The sequence below is a fragment of the Carassius gibelio genome, chromosome B25 (genome assembly GCF_023724105.1).
Source record: "Carassius gibelio isolate Cgi1373 ecotype wild population from Czech Republic chromosome B25, carGib1.2-hapl.c, whole genome shotgun sequence".
Lineage (NCBI taxonomy): Eukaryota > Metazoa > Chordata > Actinopteri > Cypriniformes > Cyprinidae > Carassius > Carassius gibelio.
In genome coordinates this window covers 5815145-5831716 of record NC_068420.1, presented here as the reverse complement: position 1 = coordinate 5831716, position 16572 = coordinate 5815145, and the positions used below count along the sequence as shown (strand labels likewise).

Here is a 16572-nt window from a genome sequence, read left to right as displayed (position 1 = left end):
TTATAGTGGTGTGCACTGATAAACTGTTTACATTAAGAGAACATGCTTCCAGAAATTAAATAGGGTTAAAAAACAAAACAAAGACTAGATAAGTTTACTATCTCATAATCAACAGTGTTGCCAAGTCTAAAGTTTTCCTGCAGAATAGGTCTACTTTAATAATGTTGCCGCGGATTGTTTTTCCATGTCAGCGGGTTGAAGCGATGCTAATAGCGTATAGAACCTAAAATATGAATCTTACCAAAGGAACCCTGCCAAAAAGAGTGTATTTGACCCCCCTGAACATGATTTTTACCTGGGGACTCCCTTTAAAGCAAATTGGGCTAGTTTTGAGTAGCAATTGGGCGGGTTTTGTAGTGAAAACCTGGCATCCCTGCATATCACGCTCACTGTCCTGTTCATGATTGTCTTCCACACAGCTCTCTCTGCTCACTTTCGGGTGTGTGAGCCTTACACCGATCACAAGGGGCGCTACCACTTTGGATTTCACTGTCCTCGTCTCTCGGACAACAAGACGTACATGTTCTGTTGCCACCATAACAACACGGCCTTCAAGTACTGCTGCAACGAGACCGAGTTTCAAACAGTCATGCAGGTCAACCTGACCACGTCTCCAGACGGCTACGCTCACAAGTGAGTCTCCTGCCTTCAACTACAAACACAGTGCTGACTCCAGATCCTTAAACCGGAGAAAAGTTTCAACAAGTCATTTCTATGTTATGATTCAGTACAGTGATCCTGGAGTTTCTACTGACACTAAAAGCCTGGTTGCAACAGCACACACACACAAAATGAATCTGGTTACCAGTGGCAGGTTTATTTCTCAGATATTATCCTTTTTCCCCAACAAGTGTGTCCAAACAAGTAAAGGGTTATAGACATGTGAGTAGTATAGTATACATGTACGGCTGGTCATGTGATCTCAACATGGTACTGTAAAAAAAATACTAAGAACTTCATTTGAAAAAGGCCAACATAATTTGATGGTTCTGATATGACGTAGCATTATTATTACATGATATATACTACATATTGTACAAAACGACCATCACATTTGTAGTTATTAGTTATTATATATAATGTACCTAGGTACATACAGTAGATATCAGTTAGCTTCTCTTTTTTATAGTCTCAAATGGAATAAGTTTTGTCATAGTACTCATTTTTGTTTTTTGATCTTTGGATAATGTTGCATCATATATGATAAAAGCCAGACATTTTAACAAAAATACTATGACCCACTTTGTTTTTGTTCCTCATTAAACCGTTTAGGCAGTATTATGTCACCAGTTTACAATAATCATTATTAATATTATTATTATATCAAATAATAAACAACCAATAATTCATAATATTGACAATTAAATACATCAAAAAAGCCTAATTAGATTAATATTTAAAATAATATTATATTAGTCATTTAAATGTTTATCTACTATATACTACGTATATTGATAGATATTTAAAAATATCTGTTTCTTGTTTTAATATAAAATATTATCAAAAAATGTTACATTTTAATTGTCACTGAAACAAAAATTAATATATTCAGTCTACAATTCCCAACACACTTTGATGGATCATATTGTAAATGAATATTTATTACAATATGAATCATATTTAAATATTTAAAATATTTGGGGTAAATATAAAATAAGAAAAAAATCTATATATTTGTGACAATGTATTTACCATTTATCAATTCATGTATTTATGCATGCATTTTCATGGCTTCAGAGCACCAGATATTTCAGAAATACTGCTTAAATTATGAAATATTAATTTGAATTTAAATTATGAAGTGACAAAATAGAGCAGCTGTGTCAAGGTCGTCGTTATACATAACTGACATCAGAATAATGCTAATGACCACTTGAATCAAGTATTCCAGAGCGCTGCATGTGAAAGTTTTTTTGACAGATCATAAAAGCCAAATCTTTTTTCTCTTTTTTTGATGTCGCACCAGTTCTGTTTACTTGTTGACGCTATGAAATGCTTCCATTCTCATCAAATATTAACTGAAAGTACTAACTGCTCTCAGATCAGGGTACCAGCCTCACACTCATGACAGCTAATGATGTGGAAATGTCTGAGGCTGCGGTGTGCTGCTGCGCTCTCAGGCAGGATGAAGATCCTGAAAGTGCGGCCGTCCTTGTGGGAAGCCATTTCATTCTCATCTGTGGTCAGCTGGATGTAGCCAGTGATATTTACTGATGGCCTAAGGTTAAACCACCCAAGAGGACAGGAACCCGCATCTTTGGATGTTTCGGCATATAAAAGCATATCTAGTGCAGATTTGAGTTATTGTGCATCAAGCAATTGTGAGTCCAGGTTAAAATGAAGGAAAGCCACATCGACATCAACAACCCATGATAAGTGTCTGTGATTATGGCCAAAGTCCTTTTAGGCAAGTCGTGCCACTCGGGCGCCATCTTGGCAACGCCTCCGGGCAGCTATTTCAGACTAACAAGACCAGGCTCCTATCTAAACGAATGGGCAGAGAGCCAGAACTGCACTTTTACTGGTCACCGCGACATAAAAACTGCTTTTATAGAAACAGCAGTAAAAAAAAAAAAAAAAAAATCACTGAAATTTTTTTATAACTTTGCTCCAAAATAAGGTTTAAAATGCCTTTTTCCCCACAGGTTATACTTTTACTACGCAAGCGCAAGGGTTCCTCAACTGGTTCAAAGGTTCAAACGAGTAGCCTAGTTAATATACATTTTAGTACAACATTGTCAGTGTTGACAGTTTTTGCTCAAATTGGTTAACGAAAATAGTTCCAAAGATCGTCCCCCGAGTCTGCTGTGCCCCTGCTTGAATGAATCAGACATCTGAACGGCCCTACAGTGTCTTACTATATTAAGTGAAATTATTAATGATTTATAAGAATTTGATATGGAATATGCTGCACACATTTAACAAGGTTAGGGAAAAATGTCCTTTAACTAGGCACAAGTAAAGCCCTGGAAATCAATTTAAATAAATGTTAGTATGCAGTAACTTTTAGTTAAATAAAAGTCAAATAAAATTGTGCCCAGTGGAAATGCTGAGTGGTTAGTAATTTTAGAAAACCACTAGCCACAGTGGCTGGTAAGCAAAAAAGTTAATGTCAAGCGCTGATTATTAGAAATATTAAATCAATATTTCACACAAATAGAGGCACAATGCCGTGCACTGTTTGCCACAGAAAAAGTAAAACATTATATTGACATTAGTCATAGTAGTAGTAAATCTATAATTCATAATATTTCCGGCATACATTTTGCATCATATGAAGCAGCCAGTCACATATGATGTTCCTCCTAAATCCATTTTGGCAGTAGTATGTCACCAGTATTATTTTTATTATTATTATAAAATAAATATAAAATTCTGCATAATGCATAGTATTCAAAATTCAGTAAATCATAAGAGCTTAATAAATGTAATATTTAATGTAATACAAATTTAACCATTTTAACATTTTACATTAATACTTTTGTTTTAAATACTGTTACCATTTGTGTGGCAAACATCTTGCAAAGCCAGTCACCTTCAAAAACTTTGTGACCCACTTTGCTTTTTGTCATCATAAATCTCTTTTGGCAGTAGTATGTCACCAGATATTTCTGGATTTGAAGCAATGAAACCTAGATAAACATCTGATAAATTTTCCGCTCAATGAAAGTTGACTTTCTTTAAGCAAACCGTTTGAAACTCTTTGATCTTTTTCCACATCACATACAAAAGTGAGGGTCCTTTTATTGCATGTATTACATTGCAATTAGTTTAAAACTAGCCAATAATTCAGCTTCATGTACTCGCCAAATCCAGTTTCACTCCCGTACCGTTGGACTCTGGGTACCAGCATCAAAGAGATCTGATATCACACACACTGCATCTGTTCCCCTTTGTTCTCCACTCTAATAACACCATACATTATCGAGACCTCAATATTGTCCCTGTCAGTTGTGGCCTTGTCTGACAGCACAAGGCCTGTGCTTCATCAAAAAGTGAAAGTTTCGCTTTTACTGCACTTTTCTTTAAGTCTTGGCAGGGATTTATACTCAAAAGGAGCTGTAAAAGGGTTTATTAACACTGAATGGCTCATATAATGCTAATGAAGTCTGAATTTATTGAAGTACTTCAGTTTTTATAAGACCAATAATACTGTTAAAGAGTTTCCGTCCACTTTGCATGGTTTTTTTGATACTGTATATCATAAAAACGTTTGTTTATGGCCATATAAAATGTTAAGTGCATCTAATACGTCCCTGTTTTCTCTGTCACAGCAATTACTCTGCATTAATCGGCGTGTGGATCTACGGATTCTTCGTCATGGTGCTGCTAGCGCTTGATTTTCTGTATTACTCAGCCATGAACTACGAGGTGTGCCGGGTTTATCTGGAGAAGTGTGGGTTGGGTGGCCGTTGGCTAAAACAGGCCCGTGGTCAGTGGCACGGCGAAGGGCAGGAGGAGAGGGACGGACGGCCAGCTCAACCCGCAGCTCCGTCAGAACCTCAAGAGCAACATCATGAACACAGCTGCGGTCAGATCAGACACAGCCTGATGGGAGACACACAGAGCCCAGCACAGACCGCGCACAACACCACAACAGCCTGGTGAGTGAATCGCAAACCACACAGAAACATACTGAGTGCATCTGAAAATAACTGTTCTGGGTTCAGTTCAAGTTAAGCCCATTCAGAAGTACATGTGGCTTAGTGTTGATTACCGAGAAAGTAAAAAATCTCCCCAAAAATCCAATTCTACAACTTCATTGCAACACCATAAAAATCCTAACCCCCTAAAATGACAAAATGAAATTGTAAAATCGGCAATTGGAATCGATCACGAAAATTCCTGATCAGTGCATAGTTTTGTACTGTACATAGATCTGTAGAACAAGTGGGTTGGAAAACGATATTTTAAAAATAAAATACAAAAATGTACTTGAAAAGAAAACAGGTTCACTTTGAATAGCATGATTGTGTAGAGTAGTTGTGTTAGGATGAGTTGAGCAAGTCTTGCATATGTATTTCCTGGTTTGAAAGAGAGTTCCTGCTTAAAGAGGAAGTCATGGATAAAAAAAGATCAGACATGCATGCATACAAGTGAGAAAAATAAAGCCTACATATGTGAAAGTGACAATATATGTATATGAATGTTAGAATGTAGGCATATAAAAAATAAATAAAGAATACCTATATGTGTGGAAGTGTAAATATATGTGCGTCAAAGTCAGAATACATGTATGTGTTGAAAAGTAAAAGTGCATATATGCAAGCAGAAACAAATGTATGTGAAACAAGAATGTACTCTATGTGTGTGAGTTAAAATACATATGCAAAAGGAGAATGTATGTGTGTGAGAATAGAAATGTATGTATGCAAAAGGAGAATGTATGTGTGTGAGAATAGAAATGTATGTATGCAAAAGGAGAATGTATGTGTGTGAGAATAGAAATGTATGTATGCAAAAGGAGAATGTAATTGTGTGAAAGCGTCAGAATGGCTCGTAGTAAAGTGACGTAAATGATACTAAACAATGGTTTTGCCTGCAGTGTCTTGCCTTGATTGGCCCAAAAATGTGGCTCCATTTATCTCGCTGTAACCTCCAATTTAGCTTTTCTTTACCAAAAAAAACAAAACAAGTGACAAGACAAAAATTATTATAGTGGATTGAGGTTAAATTGTACTGAACCTGAAATTTTTTAAACACACTCTTTCATAATCCGCACAATTCATGTAAATGTATCCCCACATTCTTAACACTACACTAGAGGAGTTTACTCACACTGACGGGTGTATATCCTCTCAGGGGGTGCAGCACGATTACACATAATTGGCCATGAACCAAAAGCATCATAATCATCCAGAGCTGCAGATCCAACACTTTTAAAAATACCTTTTTCTACACAAACACAAGATCCGTTTGCTAGGAGAACTAGGTCGCAATCAAGAATCATTTTGTCTGTTACTAGAGTGCTGTCCTTGATTTTGACATATACAGGTCAAAAATTGTAAAAAGTAAAAAATAAAATAAAAAAAAACCTTCACTACAAACTCTTAAAATACATATAATAAAGTGCCTCTTTCATTGAGGAAAGTTCAAGTAATGATTTTGTCTAGATCATCTAGATTTTTACAGTTGTTTTCAATTAATTGTAAATGATGAAGTAGAACTTTGAGTCATATTAACTGATCTTATTTTTTATATTTATCATCATTTACTGTATCACTTGAATAATAGCATTTGTCGTTCAACATTAACAGTTTCTTTCAGATGCTGCTACTAGGGCTGCACGATGTGTCGTTTAAGCATTGATATTGTGATGTACGAATCCACGATAGTCACATCGCAGGATGTGCGATGTAGGCTGTCTAGTTGATCCATCATTCATTAACTGTACGGGCCAGCTGCTTCTGGCCCTTGACGAATGTGATTTGCGGATTAATTGCACAGCTTAAACATCATAGAGTGAAAGTTTATCATTTGCATGTGTTTTTAAGTCCTGTCAGTTGAACAGGGCAGAAAGAGAGAGAGAGTGAGGGAGAGAGAGCAAGACAGCGCATAGATGTTTAAATCATTTAAAATGAGAATCTAAGTGTGCTCACCCAAATTTTTGTAAGAAAAAATTAGATTAGATTTCATATCGCAATATATATCGCAGAAAAATAAAATATCGCAATGTCATTTTTTTCCCAATATCGTGCAGCCCTAGCTGCTACACAGTAGCCACTTTTCCACCAGGGCTAAAAATGGGCCGGGTGCAGCTAAAAGCCTCGAACCTGTATCAACGAGGCCAAAATAGCACTGTGTTTCTGCCGTCAGGCCAGAAGCTCCGCTGCGATTCACTAAAACCCGCTCTTTACCTGCCCCTCAGTAACAAAAGTATCAATGTTTTACTATAATAAGTGATATATTGATCATAATTAATTAATTTATCAGGATTTAAAATTAGTTCCACATAAATAGCGTTAAGAACATAGCCTGCTTATTCAGTCAAGTTTCTGTCTATTTGCAGTCACAGTAGTCTACATACAGTATATCACAAACCATTATTATATTTTTATGACATAAGCTACTCAGAGCTAAACTCTTGAAACCACACATTTGACAAATAAAATATGTTGATAAATAAATACACGATTGTGATAGAGAATAAGAAGCTGAAGTCTGATTTCTCTGACGCTCTTCAGACGTGGAAAAACTCTAGCCCCAGGTGGCCCGCTTTGGCCTAAGGTTTTTGTCGGGCTAAAAAATTCGGGCCATTGGCCCCAAAGAAAAAGCACCGAAGATGCATGATCAAACACTGCAAGTGACAGCGACTGGCCCTGGCTCGCACTAGCATGCCTGCTTTTGGCAGGACAGTGGAAATTTGGCTAGTGAGTGAAAGATCATGAATATAATATTGTCTGTTGCGAAACAACCAGAATTCAATTGTTTTCTATCATTTTATAATATGACATTCACAATGCAATATTCAGGGTAAAAGTCTGGATATGAAACATTTTACACTACAAAAAAAAAAAAATAATAAAAAATACTTGTTTTGTATTTTCATTTGTTTTTTAGAACAATTATCAAATCATTATATATTTGTCATTGGTTTGTTTTTATGTGGCTGTGCTGAGTGGCCCCACCCACAGTAAAATCTCATTGGTCAAATATACTCCATTCAAATATACTCCATTCATACAGCTGTATTGTCTTCAGATATGTTCTGATTGGCTGAGATTTGGTTGGTTTGTGCAGCATTTTTGCTTTCAGTGGAGTTTTTTTTTTTTTTTTTTTTGTTAAAATATCGAGACATTCTTAAATCAAATGGCATACATTTACTTGACCAGCAAAATTCATAAATCTAATGTTATTTTCTGAAAAAAATTAAGTATGCTTATACTGTACTTAAAAACTGAAATAAAATTTTTGCCAATAAGTAAAATAAAATTAACAATTTAAAAAGTTGTTTTTCTTACCTCATTGGCAGATGTTTTTTTCTTGTTTTAGGCATAAATGAGTTTTGTTTTTGATATAGTAATGTTTAGATATTTGTAATGGAAAACAACACAAAAGTACTGAAAAGAAGCCTCATTTAGGGTGTAGGGACATAAGGGGTTTATTGACATTTTTCAGAATCCCATGATTTCTGCCCCCACAGAAATTAATTCAAATCTGAAATGAGTAAATGATGACAGAATTGTATTTTGGGGTGAACTATCACTTTAAACATAGTTTGACAGGTCTTTCAAGTATTTGATCGCTAGAACCCCACTAACTCTGAACTCCAGCGACTGGTCCGTGGGTGTGCTGTCTGAGGAGGAACACAGACAGACACACACTATTCTCTTACAGTACACAAGTTTGTCAGCAAGACGCTGCAGCCGTGTTAGTCTGAGTGAATACCCTATCTAATTAAGCCTGTCATTTGTGCTGAACCCTTTCATTAACAATCACAGCAGTCTCTGAAAGCTTCAGCCTCCGAGTGGAGACTTTGAAACTGTTGTGAGACAAATAATACGAGATGAGTATGACACTGAGATTTCATGTGTGAGCTTTAAAGCAGACACGACTCCAAAGAGCTTCAAGCGATAAATCACATCTTTACGTAAATCTAAGTTTAACTAATTATGACATCTGACACACTACATGATGTTTTGTTGATCACTTGTTTTCTATTATGTGGGTGTGTTGGGTGGCCCCGCCCAGTGTGAAATCTCTTTGGTCAAAAACTCTACCCATATAACTGTGTCGTTTTATATATATATATATATATATATATATATATATATATATATATATATATATATATATATATATATATATATATATATATATATATGTGTGTGTGTATATATATATATATATATATATATATATATATATATTATACAATAAAATAATAACTATATAAAGATAGATAAGATAAATAATTGTATTTGATTTATTATTGTATGTGATTCAAGTCATAATAATAAAAATATTAATGCTTACATACATAATAATAATAGACAACTGAGAAGATGCACAAATCCACTTCATTTTCAGTGTTTATTTGCGCATCTTCTCAGTTAACAACGGCTCTGTGTAATAACAGCTGCTCTATGTGAAATCACGACGAGATGCACGTAACGATCAGCAGATCATGATCGGAGCAGACCTAATATATATATATATATATATATATATATATATATATATATATATATATATATATATATATATATAAACATACATAGAAATAATAATGATGGTAATAATAACAACAAAAATAAAAATACTATTTACTATTATATTTTATATATGATAGGTACAAGGCCGGTTTTGATTTCTCTGCAGTCTATAGTAAATTAGTTCTTTAGTGTATAGTGGCACTGAAAAAGCACCGCATGCTGTTGGACTAGCTGAAGACATGAACTGCCTTTCATAAGAGTTTGATGGTCGAAATCTTTAAAGCCCCTTACCCAAGAGCATTGTTGGAATTTACAGAATTGAGTACAGCTCAGTGGGGAACATCTGTTAGAAAGAAAAAAAAACAACAGAAAAAGACGATCACAAATGGAGGTCCCTGACTAAAATAGAACTAAGTGAATTCAATTACTGCTTTATGGTCTATTCATAAAGCCGTTTATATGGTCGGATCACTCTTTGCCCGTTTACTGTGTTTTTATTTGAGGGCTACGTGCCGTTTCCCTCCTGCTGGCCTGAGAAAACACTGCCATGGTCTTTAAATGGCATCTGATTCTTATATTGTATGATCTAGAGAAGGGCAGAGGCCCCGGGGAATGATGGGGGAAGATCTTGTGTGCTCTCTCTGCAACATCTGGTTTGACTGGCAAGTCATGCATGGGAATCAGCTTTAAATGCCTATAAACAGGACACATTTTATTAAGAGCCATATTTCACTGCCACCTTAAGACACACTGAGCTTCTCTGATGGTTTATGCGATTAGATCCTGGTTGCTCAGCATGTCAGATTGATGGTTTTTTGGACATTGTCAAACACAAAAGAAAACATTTATTGCTAACTTGTTCATTATTGCTTTAAGGACATTGCTGAAATCTCTTCTGAATCTCTGGATGGCACACGTGGGATTACAGTGGTCTTTTTTCTTTCCTTCTCAGATGTTCCTCCTCACAAAACTGCCTCTTTTTTACTCTCAGTTTAAATGCATCCCTGTCAATGAGAAACAGATGTGATGAAATTTAAAATAGTTATTCAAAGTAGGGTTGAAAAAAAAATTACAGATTCAATTTCCATGGCGTTTGTTCCTGTCAACGATTCTCACACATGCATTCGATTCTTAAAATGTGAATGTGTTCTTTTGCTTCATTTTTGCAAGCACTAAACACAATTGTCGAAGTCCAATTTCTGATTTAATGACTGAGTCTGTACATATTAGCGAATCACAAATATTAACCAGTGAAGTCAGATTCCTGTGAAAATTAGTCTTATGGGCTAGGTCTTTAGTGAATCGCAAACATGTGGGATGACCAGTGATTTCTAATTCCAGAGAGAATGATGCATGAGCTGATTCTTTTTAGCAAATCCACAAACATACAGCACGACCAGCGAAGTCAGATTCCACAAAGAATGACTCTTATGAGTCATTTCTTTAGAACGAATCAAAAATATAAAGTGTGACCAGTAGAGTCAAATTCCCAACAGAATGACTCTCATTAACTAGTACTTTTTAGCGAATCACAAACACACAGGGCAACGATTACAGAGAAAATGAATCTTGAAAGTCAGATTCCTAAAAGAATAACTCTGAGTCAGTTTTTTTTTTTTTTGTGAATCACAATTATACAGCACAGCCAATGCAATCTGATGCCTAATGACTTTTATGTGCTGATTCTTATTTTATAATGAAACACAAACACATCTTGACTAGTGAAAGCTATTGACTCTTCTGAACTGGTTCTTTTTTAGTAAATCACAAACATTTTTTTATCCAGTTGGAGCATTTTCTTAATTAATCTGACTCACTTACTGAACTGTGAATTATTTGTCCAGATTGATAAAGTGTTATACAGTATACTGTGCTTAAGGTTTGTGAGACCTTTTTTTCATGATAGAATGCTTTGTTAAAGATATACACTTTATCAGTGGTAACTTAAATCGAATTATCAATTGTTACGGAACTTGTTAAATGCATTACAATTCTGAAGAGACACGCATGTGTCTGGCTGTATGTAGATGGTTCTAGGTTATTGTTGTGCTAATGTTAGCATTGGTTAACCTCTCAGTCTCCTGCTGTTCTGGGACTGATCTCCCAGCATGCACTCTGCCCTAGTCTGGTCAGGTATGCATATGTCTGCTTCACACCAGAGACATACCCTGGATTCAGAGAAAGATCTTGGAGGCAGCACATGGTGTATTATTAGAGAAGGTCTGCCAACTCACGGTCTCTCCCTCTCTTGTACTGTGGGCAGATTTCTGTAAGAGCACACAGTGAAACCTGCACTTGTCATGTCCACTTGAGTGCGTGTGCTCCAAGAGCTGTACCAAACACGGGCCACAGAGTGTGACATTTCTGCTGTCCACCTCTTCAGACACACACACACACGGATGCTATGTTTTGCCAGTTACATGAATGGACAAAGCTTCTGCACATATTACACTTTGAATATTTGATGAATATTGTGCTCAAAATTCATTTATAAATTGCATTGACTTTTTTTCCATTAAATAGATGCCTTGCAGCTGTCCTTGAGCATTCTCTTACATCTTATCTTCTACAGCACCACTTATCTCACCTCTAAACATCAAATAAAGCAATCAATACACTTTAAATGTCGAGCAGAGGCCTCTTTCTCTCTAAATAGGCAGTTCTTGGTCTATTCAAGGTGTGTGCATCTTTGTGTTTGTAATAAGATGCTATATATAGTAATGAAATCAAGTCAGCTTTCAGTCAGTTGTCTTTTCTAGCTCTTGCCAAATTAATCCAGCAACAGAATGATGCAGTGAGCTAATTATCTGTCAGATGGGTGATTCTATGTTAGTGGACAGATGCATTTTCTCACTATTATTGGTCACAGATTAATCCAAGAACAAAAACTTACACGGTTTAAAAATATATACTACCGGTCAAGTTTGGAATTAAATTTTTTAAAATGTTTTTGAACGTAGTCTGATGAAAAACAAATGTTTTTTTTATAATGTTGAAAAAGATTTCTGTTACAAATAAGTCCTGTTCTTTTGAAATTTCCATTCTTCAAAGAACCCTGAACAAAAATATTCAGCAGAAAAAAAACTATTTTCAACACTGATAATATGAACAATTATTAATAGTTGAGCATCAATAACTGATAATAACTAAGCACTAAATCAGCATTTTAGAATTATTTCTGAAGGATCATGTGACAAATAATGATGCTGAACGGATGTAATATAATGTTAAGTAATGATGAATAATGATTCAACTTTGCATCACAAATTTAAATTATATACTTATTTAATACTTAAATTTCTTTAAATTATTTACATTTGAAAAAAATATTCAAATAGAATATTATAATTAAATTTTTTATAACATTTCATTATAACCATTGTTTTTGTTCCATTTTTTTACTAATCAATTCCTTATGCTCCTTTTTATTTATTTTTTTAAACAGAGACTGACCAAATGCAAGGAACAACTGTTGGAGTCCCCTGGTGAGGAAGTGCATTGTGGGAAGTGTAGTACATGCCCCTGCCACATGGACCTACATGTCACAGGGGCCCATTGGCCCCAAGCCTCTCGATGTGGCCCAAATCTCACAGAGCACAACCTCCAACAACCCCTTGACAAACCCAGAACCTCAACTCAGAGCCAACTGGAAATGGTCCAGTGGTGGAACAAGACATTCTGAAGAGCAGCTGTAGCGAGATTTGTGCAACTCCAGAACCAGACTTCAGACCAAACTGGACTTCGATAGACACAGAACTCACCCAAGACTTCTTTGGAGGACCTATGTAGCCGTTTCTGCACCATTTTGTGAGCTGTTCTGGATTAAACTCTCTGTAACTGTGCAGTGTCGGTTTATTTATTCGTAGTCAGGGAAAACGTTGAGTGATGAATGAAGACGTCAAACATCATTTAAAAGATCCAAGCACTCTCATAACTCAATACTAGAAGTTTAATGACCTTTTTGCGTAAATATCAAAACTCACATGTCGTGGGTGGTTTTGCAGTGAAGATGTGAAATGAAATAGTATGGTGAATGTCTGTTTTTGACTACTGTTGTGATTTGACATTTTCTCATCTGTAAGAATCAGTGAGGTAGCAAATTGTGTTAAATTGCATTTTTTTTAATCACCCCACACATTTTGTTTCATGGCCTGTAGAGTTCATTGTGTATGTTTGTCAGGGTGTTTTGAGACCTGAAGAGGTTTTGTTCAGCGGTACACACTCTATTATTGATATTGATCGGTTGAGTTCATTTAGACTTTAGTTTCTGAGTGAAATGCCAAAATAAAACAAGATTGCACACTCCTTTGAACATGACAAAGCAGACAGTCACACACTTACAGAAATGTCAGCAAAGAGGAAAATAATTTACATTCCCTTTGTTTACCTTGATTTTGTAAGGAAGGCATTACCCAGCTAACAATGTTCTTAGAATGCTTTGCTAGCATTCCCATAAACATGTTATTTTTGCATATTATCTCAACATTCAAAAATGTTATGTTTTTTAAATATTTTTAAAAAGTTACTGTTATGTGAACATTAAAGGAATATTACATTTTATAAATTTCCACACATTATGTGAATGTTACTTTAGTATGTCCTCTGAACATTCTAAGTAACATTTAAAAAAAAATTGTTTTAGAAATGAAAAATTCCATGAAAAATGTAGAAATAATGTTTTTATGCTAACATTTTGAAAACATTATTAAAGACTAAATAACTGTGAATGAATATTCTATTATTATTAATGGACTGGAAGAACATTTGTTCATAACTTTAAATTAATCTTGCCAAACATTAGCCAAAGTTCTGAAAACATTCATTGTTAGCTGGGTATAAGCTTCTCATGCTTGTTGAAATTTAGCTAAACTTGATATAGCCAAGTAGAACATGTTCTTTCATCAACATGCTCGCTTGTTCTGTAGGAACATTACTGTCAACCAATCCGATTTTTTCGATGATTTTTGGATTTGGTCAATGACTCTTTAATGGGAATGTTACAAAAACAACAAAAGACCAAGGAAAATCTAGGCCTACTTAGCTAATTTCCAGATTTCATTGAAAACAGAACAAGATTGCTCAAGTCTAACATAAACTTATTTCACGTGCACTGATAGCAGCAAGCTGAAGGGTGTAAAACAAGCTCTCCAGTCTTCGATTCTGCAACAAACTGGTTATAAAGAGTGTTTTGAGCAATAAGTTTAGAATATGCCTGTTGGTTGGAGTCCACAACGCAGTTGTTGGCAGACAGCATCCCAATTACACTCATACAGGAGATCAGTGTCATCGTGTCATCTTTGAAATAAAGTAGTTTGTGGTTCAGAAACGAGCTCAAGGTGGAGGTTATCAGATGAGATTACAAGAAGGAGATTTGATCTCTGATTTCAGCAGGTGTGAGTTTAATTATGGCGTCATTTGGCAGGAAGATTGACTGTGATTCATCATCTTTTCTAGAGAATATGGATACTCTGTTAAAGATGTTCGGGCACTGATAGGCCAGCATGAAATCACTGCCCACAGATTTCTGCAAAATTCACTCATTATTTACAAAGCTTGTACCCTGGTGTGTTTGTTCATGTCAGTTTGACATATTTTGTAAAAAATAAAACCATTCCACAAAATTCAACTTATTTTCTTTGGCCACAATTACGAAAAATGCTCAACCAAAAATGTGAAATTTGCAGATTCTGTGTGGGTTAAGGCATAACATGTCCAGGTCATATTTCACTTCTAAAATCAAAAGCAATAAATAAGAAACCATATTTTACATAAAGAAAATGAAGCACTGCTTTTGTTTTGCATGTCATTTTCATAACAGTGAAACACATTTTACCTTCAAATTGCCTTTACCGTATTCCATCAGTATATTTTGCTTTTGAGTTTTCTGTTGTTATAATCATTACCCATAAATGATTGTAATTACAATAAGGTATTTTTTCTTAATTAAAGTAAAATAAATAAAATGTAAAATAAGCATAAATGAAAAGCAGTTTGCTTTATGCTAAAAATAACATCATGAACATTAATTGTACAAAATAAAAGAAATCTAAATTCTTTAAATAAGCTTTGTTTTCTTTAGGCAAAATATGATTTCTTATTTTCCTTTTGACTATATTTGACGTTTTGTGAAAAATGCCTAGGATCCAGGAGGAGTTTGTATTTAGATTTCTATTTTAAACTCCACACAAAATCTGCACTAATAGTGGCATTTTCTGATTGCTAGCCATACTAAGTAATTTGACTGAACTCGTATTAGGGATCGGCATGCAATGGATGGGTTTTAAACAACTTTTTGCCACCCTCCAGGAGTCATTATTCAACCTTTAATCAACATGATGTTCTAGGAAACAAGGATAATTCCCATAATTGGATTCTCACCATTATGGAAGCTTGAATTGAAAGCCGAGATTTGCCGTTAAGTAATTGCAACTCTAAAGTCATCGCTGGAAAACCGTTTCACGTACAATAAATAAGTGTTTACCTAAAAAAGTCCAACGTCGCACTCCAGTCTCTACATCAACAGTTGCCTTACTGTCAATCTTCACCTGTACATACGGCTTTGTGGCTTTTACCCCACAACAGGTGGTCTGGTAAACACACACAAACACAACTCTCATCATTGTTTCACAATGTACAATGTAGCATTATGTTATACTTTGTACAACACAGGAAAAATAAACTTTTAGAAAGTTGCAATGTTTGTTTGTGTTGTTCTTACCCACAGTTTGGCTTTCTAAATGAAGCATTATCTCCAGTAGACGCCTTTATTGCTCTAGGCATGAGATGATTAGACATCAGCAGGGGGTTTCAGTCATACGCTGTTGGCGTCTGTATTCACTTAAACCATACGCTGCCTTCAGTAACCCCCTCACCAACCCCAGAAATCATCCCACCACGCAGGTCATTAGATGTTTCGGAGTGGACACAGAGGGTGAACTGCACAGGGATGGATATTTTCTGTCCCACAGGCTTATAATCAGAGCATTGTAGATTTCTAGACGGGGTGATGTCTAGTCACTCAGGGTCATTATGTAGGCTGCTTTTAAAGTGAATAATGTGAGAATTTCCAGACATTGTGTCCGTCTGTCTGTCCAAGCCACCTACAAGTCTCTATTGCAATCTGCTTTCTTACCGCTCTCCGTCCTACAGATTTCATTCATTTTTTTGACACTAACACCCACGACAAGGGATAAGAAAGGCTGAAAAATTGATGTTATGAATATAAACTAATAAAATACGAGGGTTAGGATGAAAAATGTCAGCCTCTTATACGTTTTCTGCTCAGTAACAGCAATGGTAAAAAAAATTTACCCCAGTGCAATTCACCATTAAAAAGCCATCAGAGCATCCATCCACCCGCACCTCAAATCCCGGCCCATTCGTTGAGAGGAGATCCTCTTAAAACGCCCATAATGCT

General features: G+C 35.5%; 1 protein-coding gene across 2 annotated transcripts in view; it reads left to right on the top strand.

Annotated features, from left to right (window-relative positions):
- The window catches only part of shisal1b (shisa like 1b), a 41748-nt gene extending 25901 nt beyond the window's left edge, over nucleotides 1-15847 (top strand). The window contains exons 3-5 of one of the 2 annotated variants that reach the window (XM_052598156.1): nucleotides 420-633; nucleotides 4275-4604; nucleotides 12601-15847. In XM_052598156.1, coding sequence (XP_052454116.1) covers nucleotides 420-633; nucleotides 4275-4604; nucleotide 12601 — 545 coding nt within the window. In that variant the 3' untranslated portion in view covers nucleotides 12602-15847. Of the gene's footprint in view, nucleotides 1-419; nucleotides 634-4274; nucleotides 4609-12600 lie in introns of those variants that run through there. The other variant, XM_052598155.1, reaches the window with a different exon arrangement.
- The last annotated feature ends 725 nt before the right edge of the window (nucleotides 15848-16572 follow it).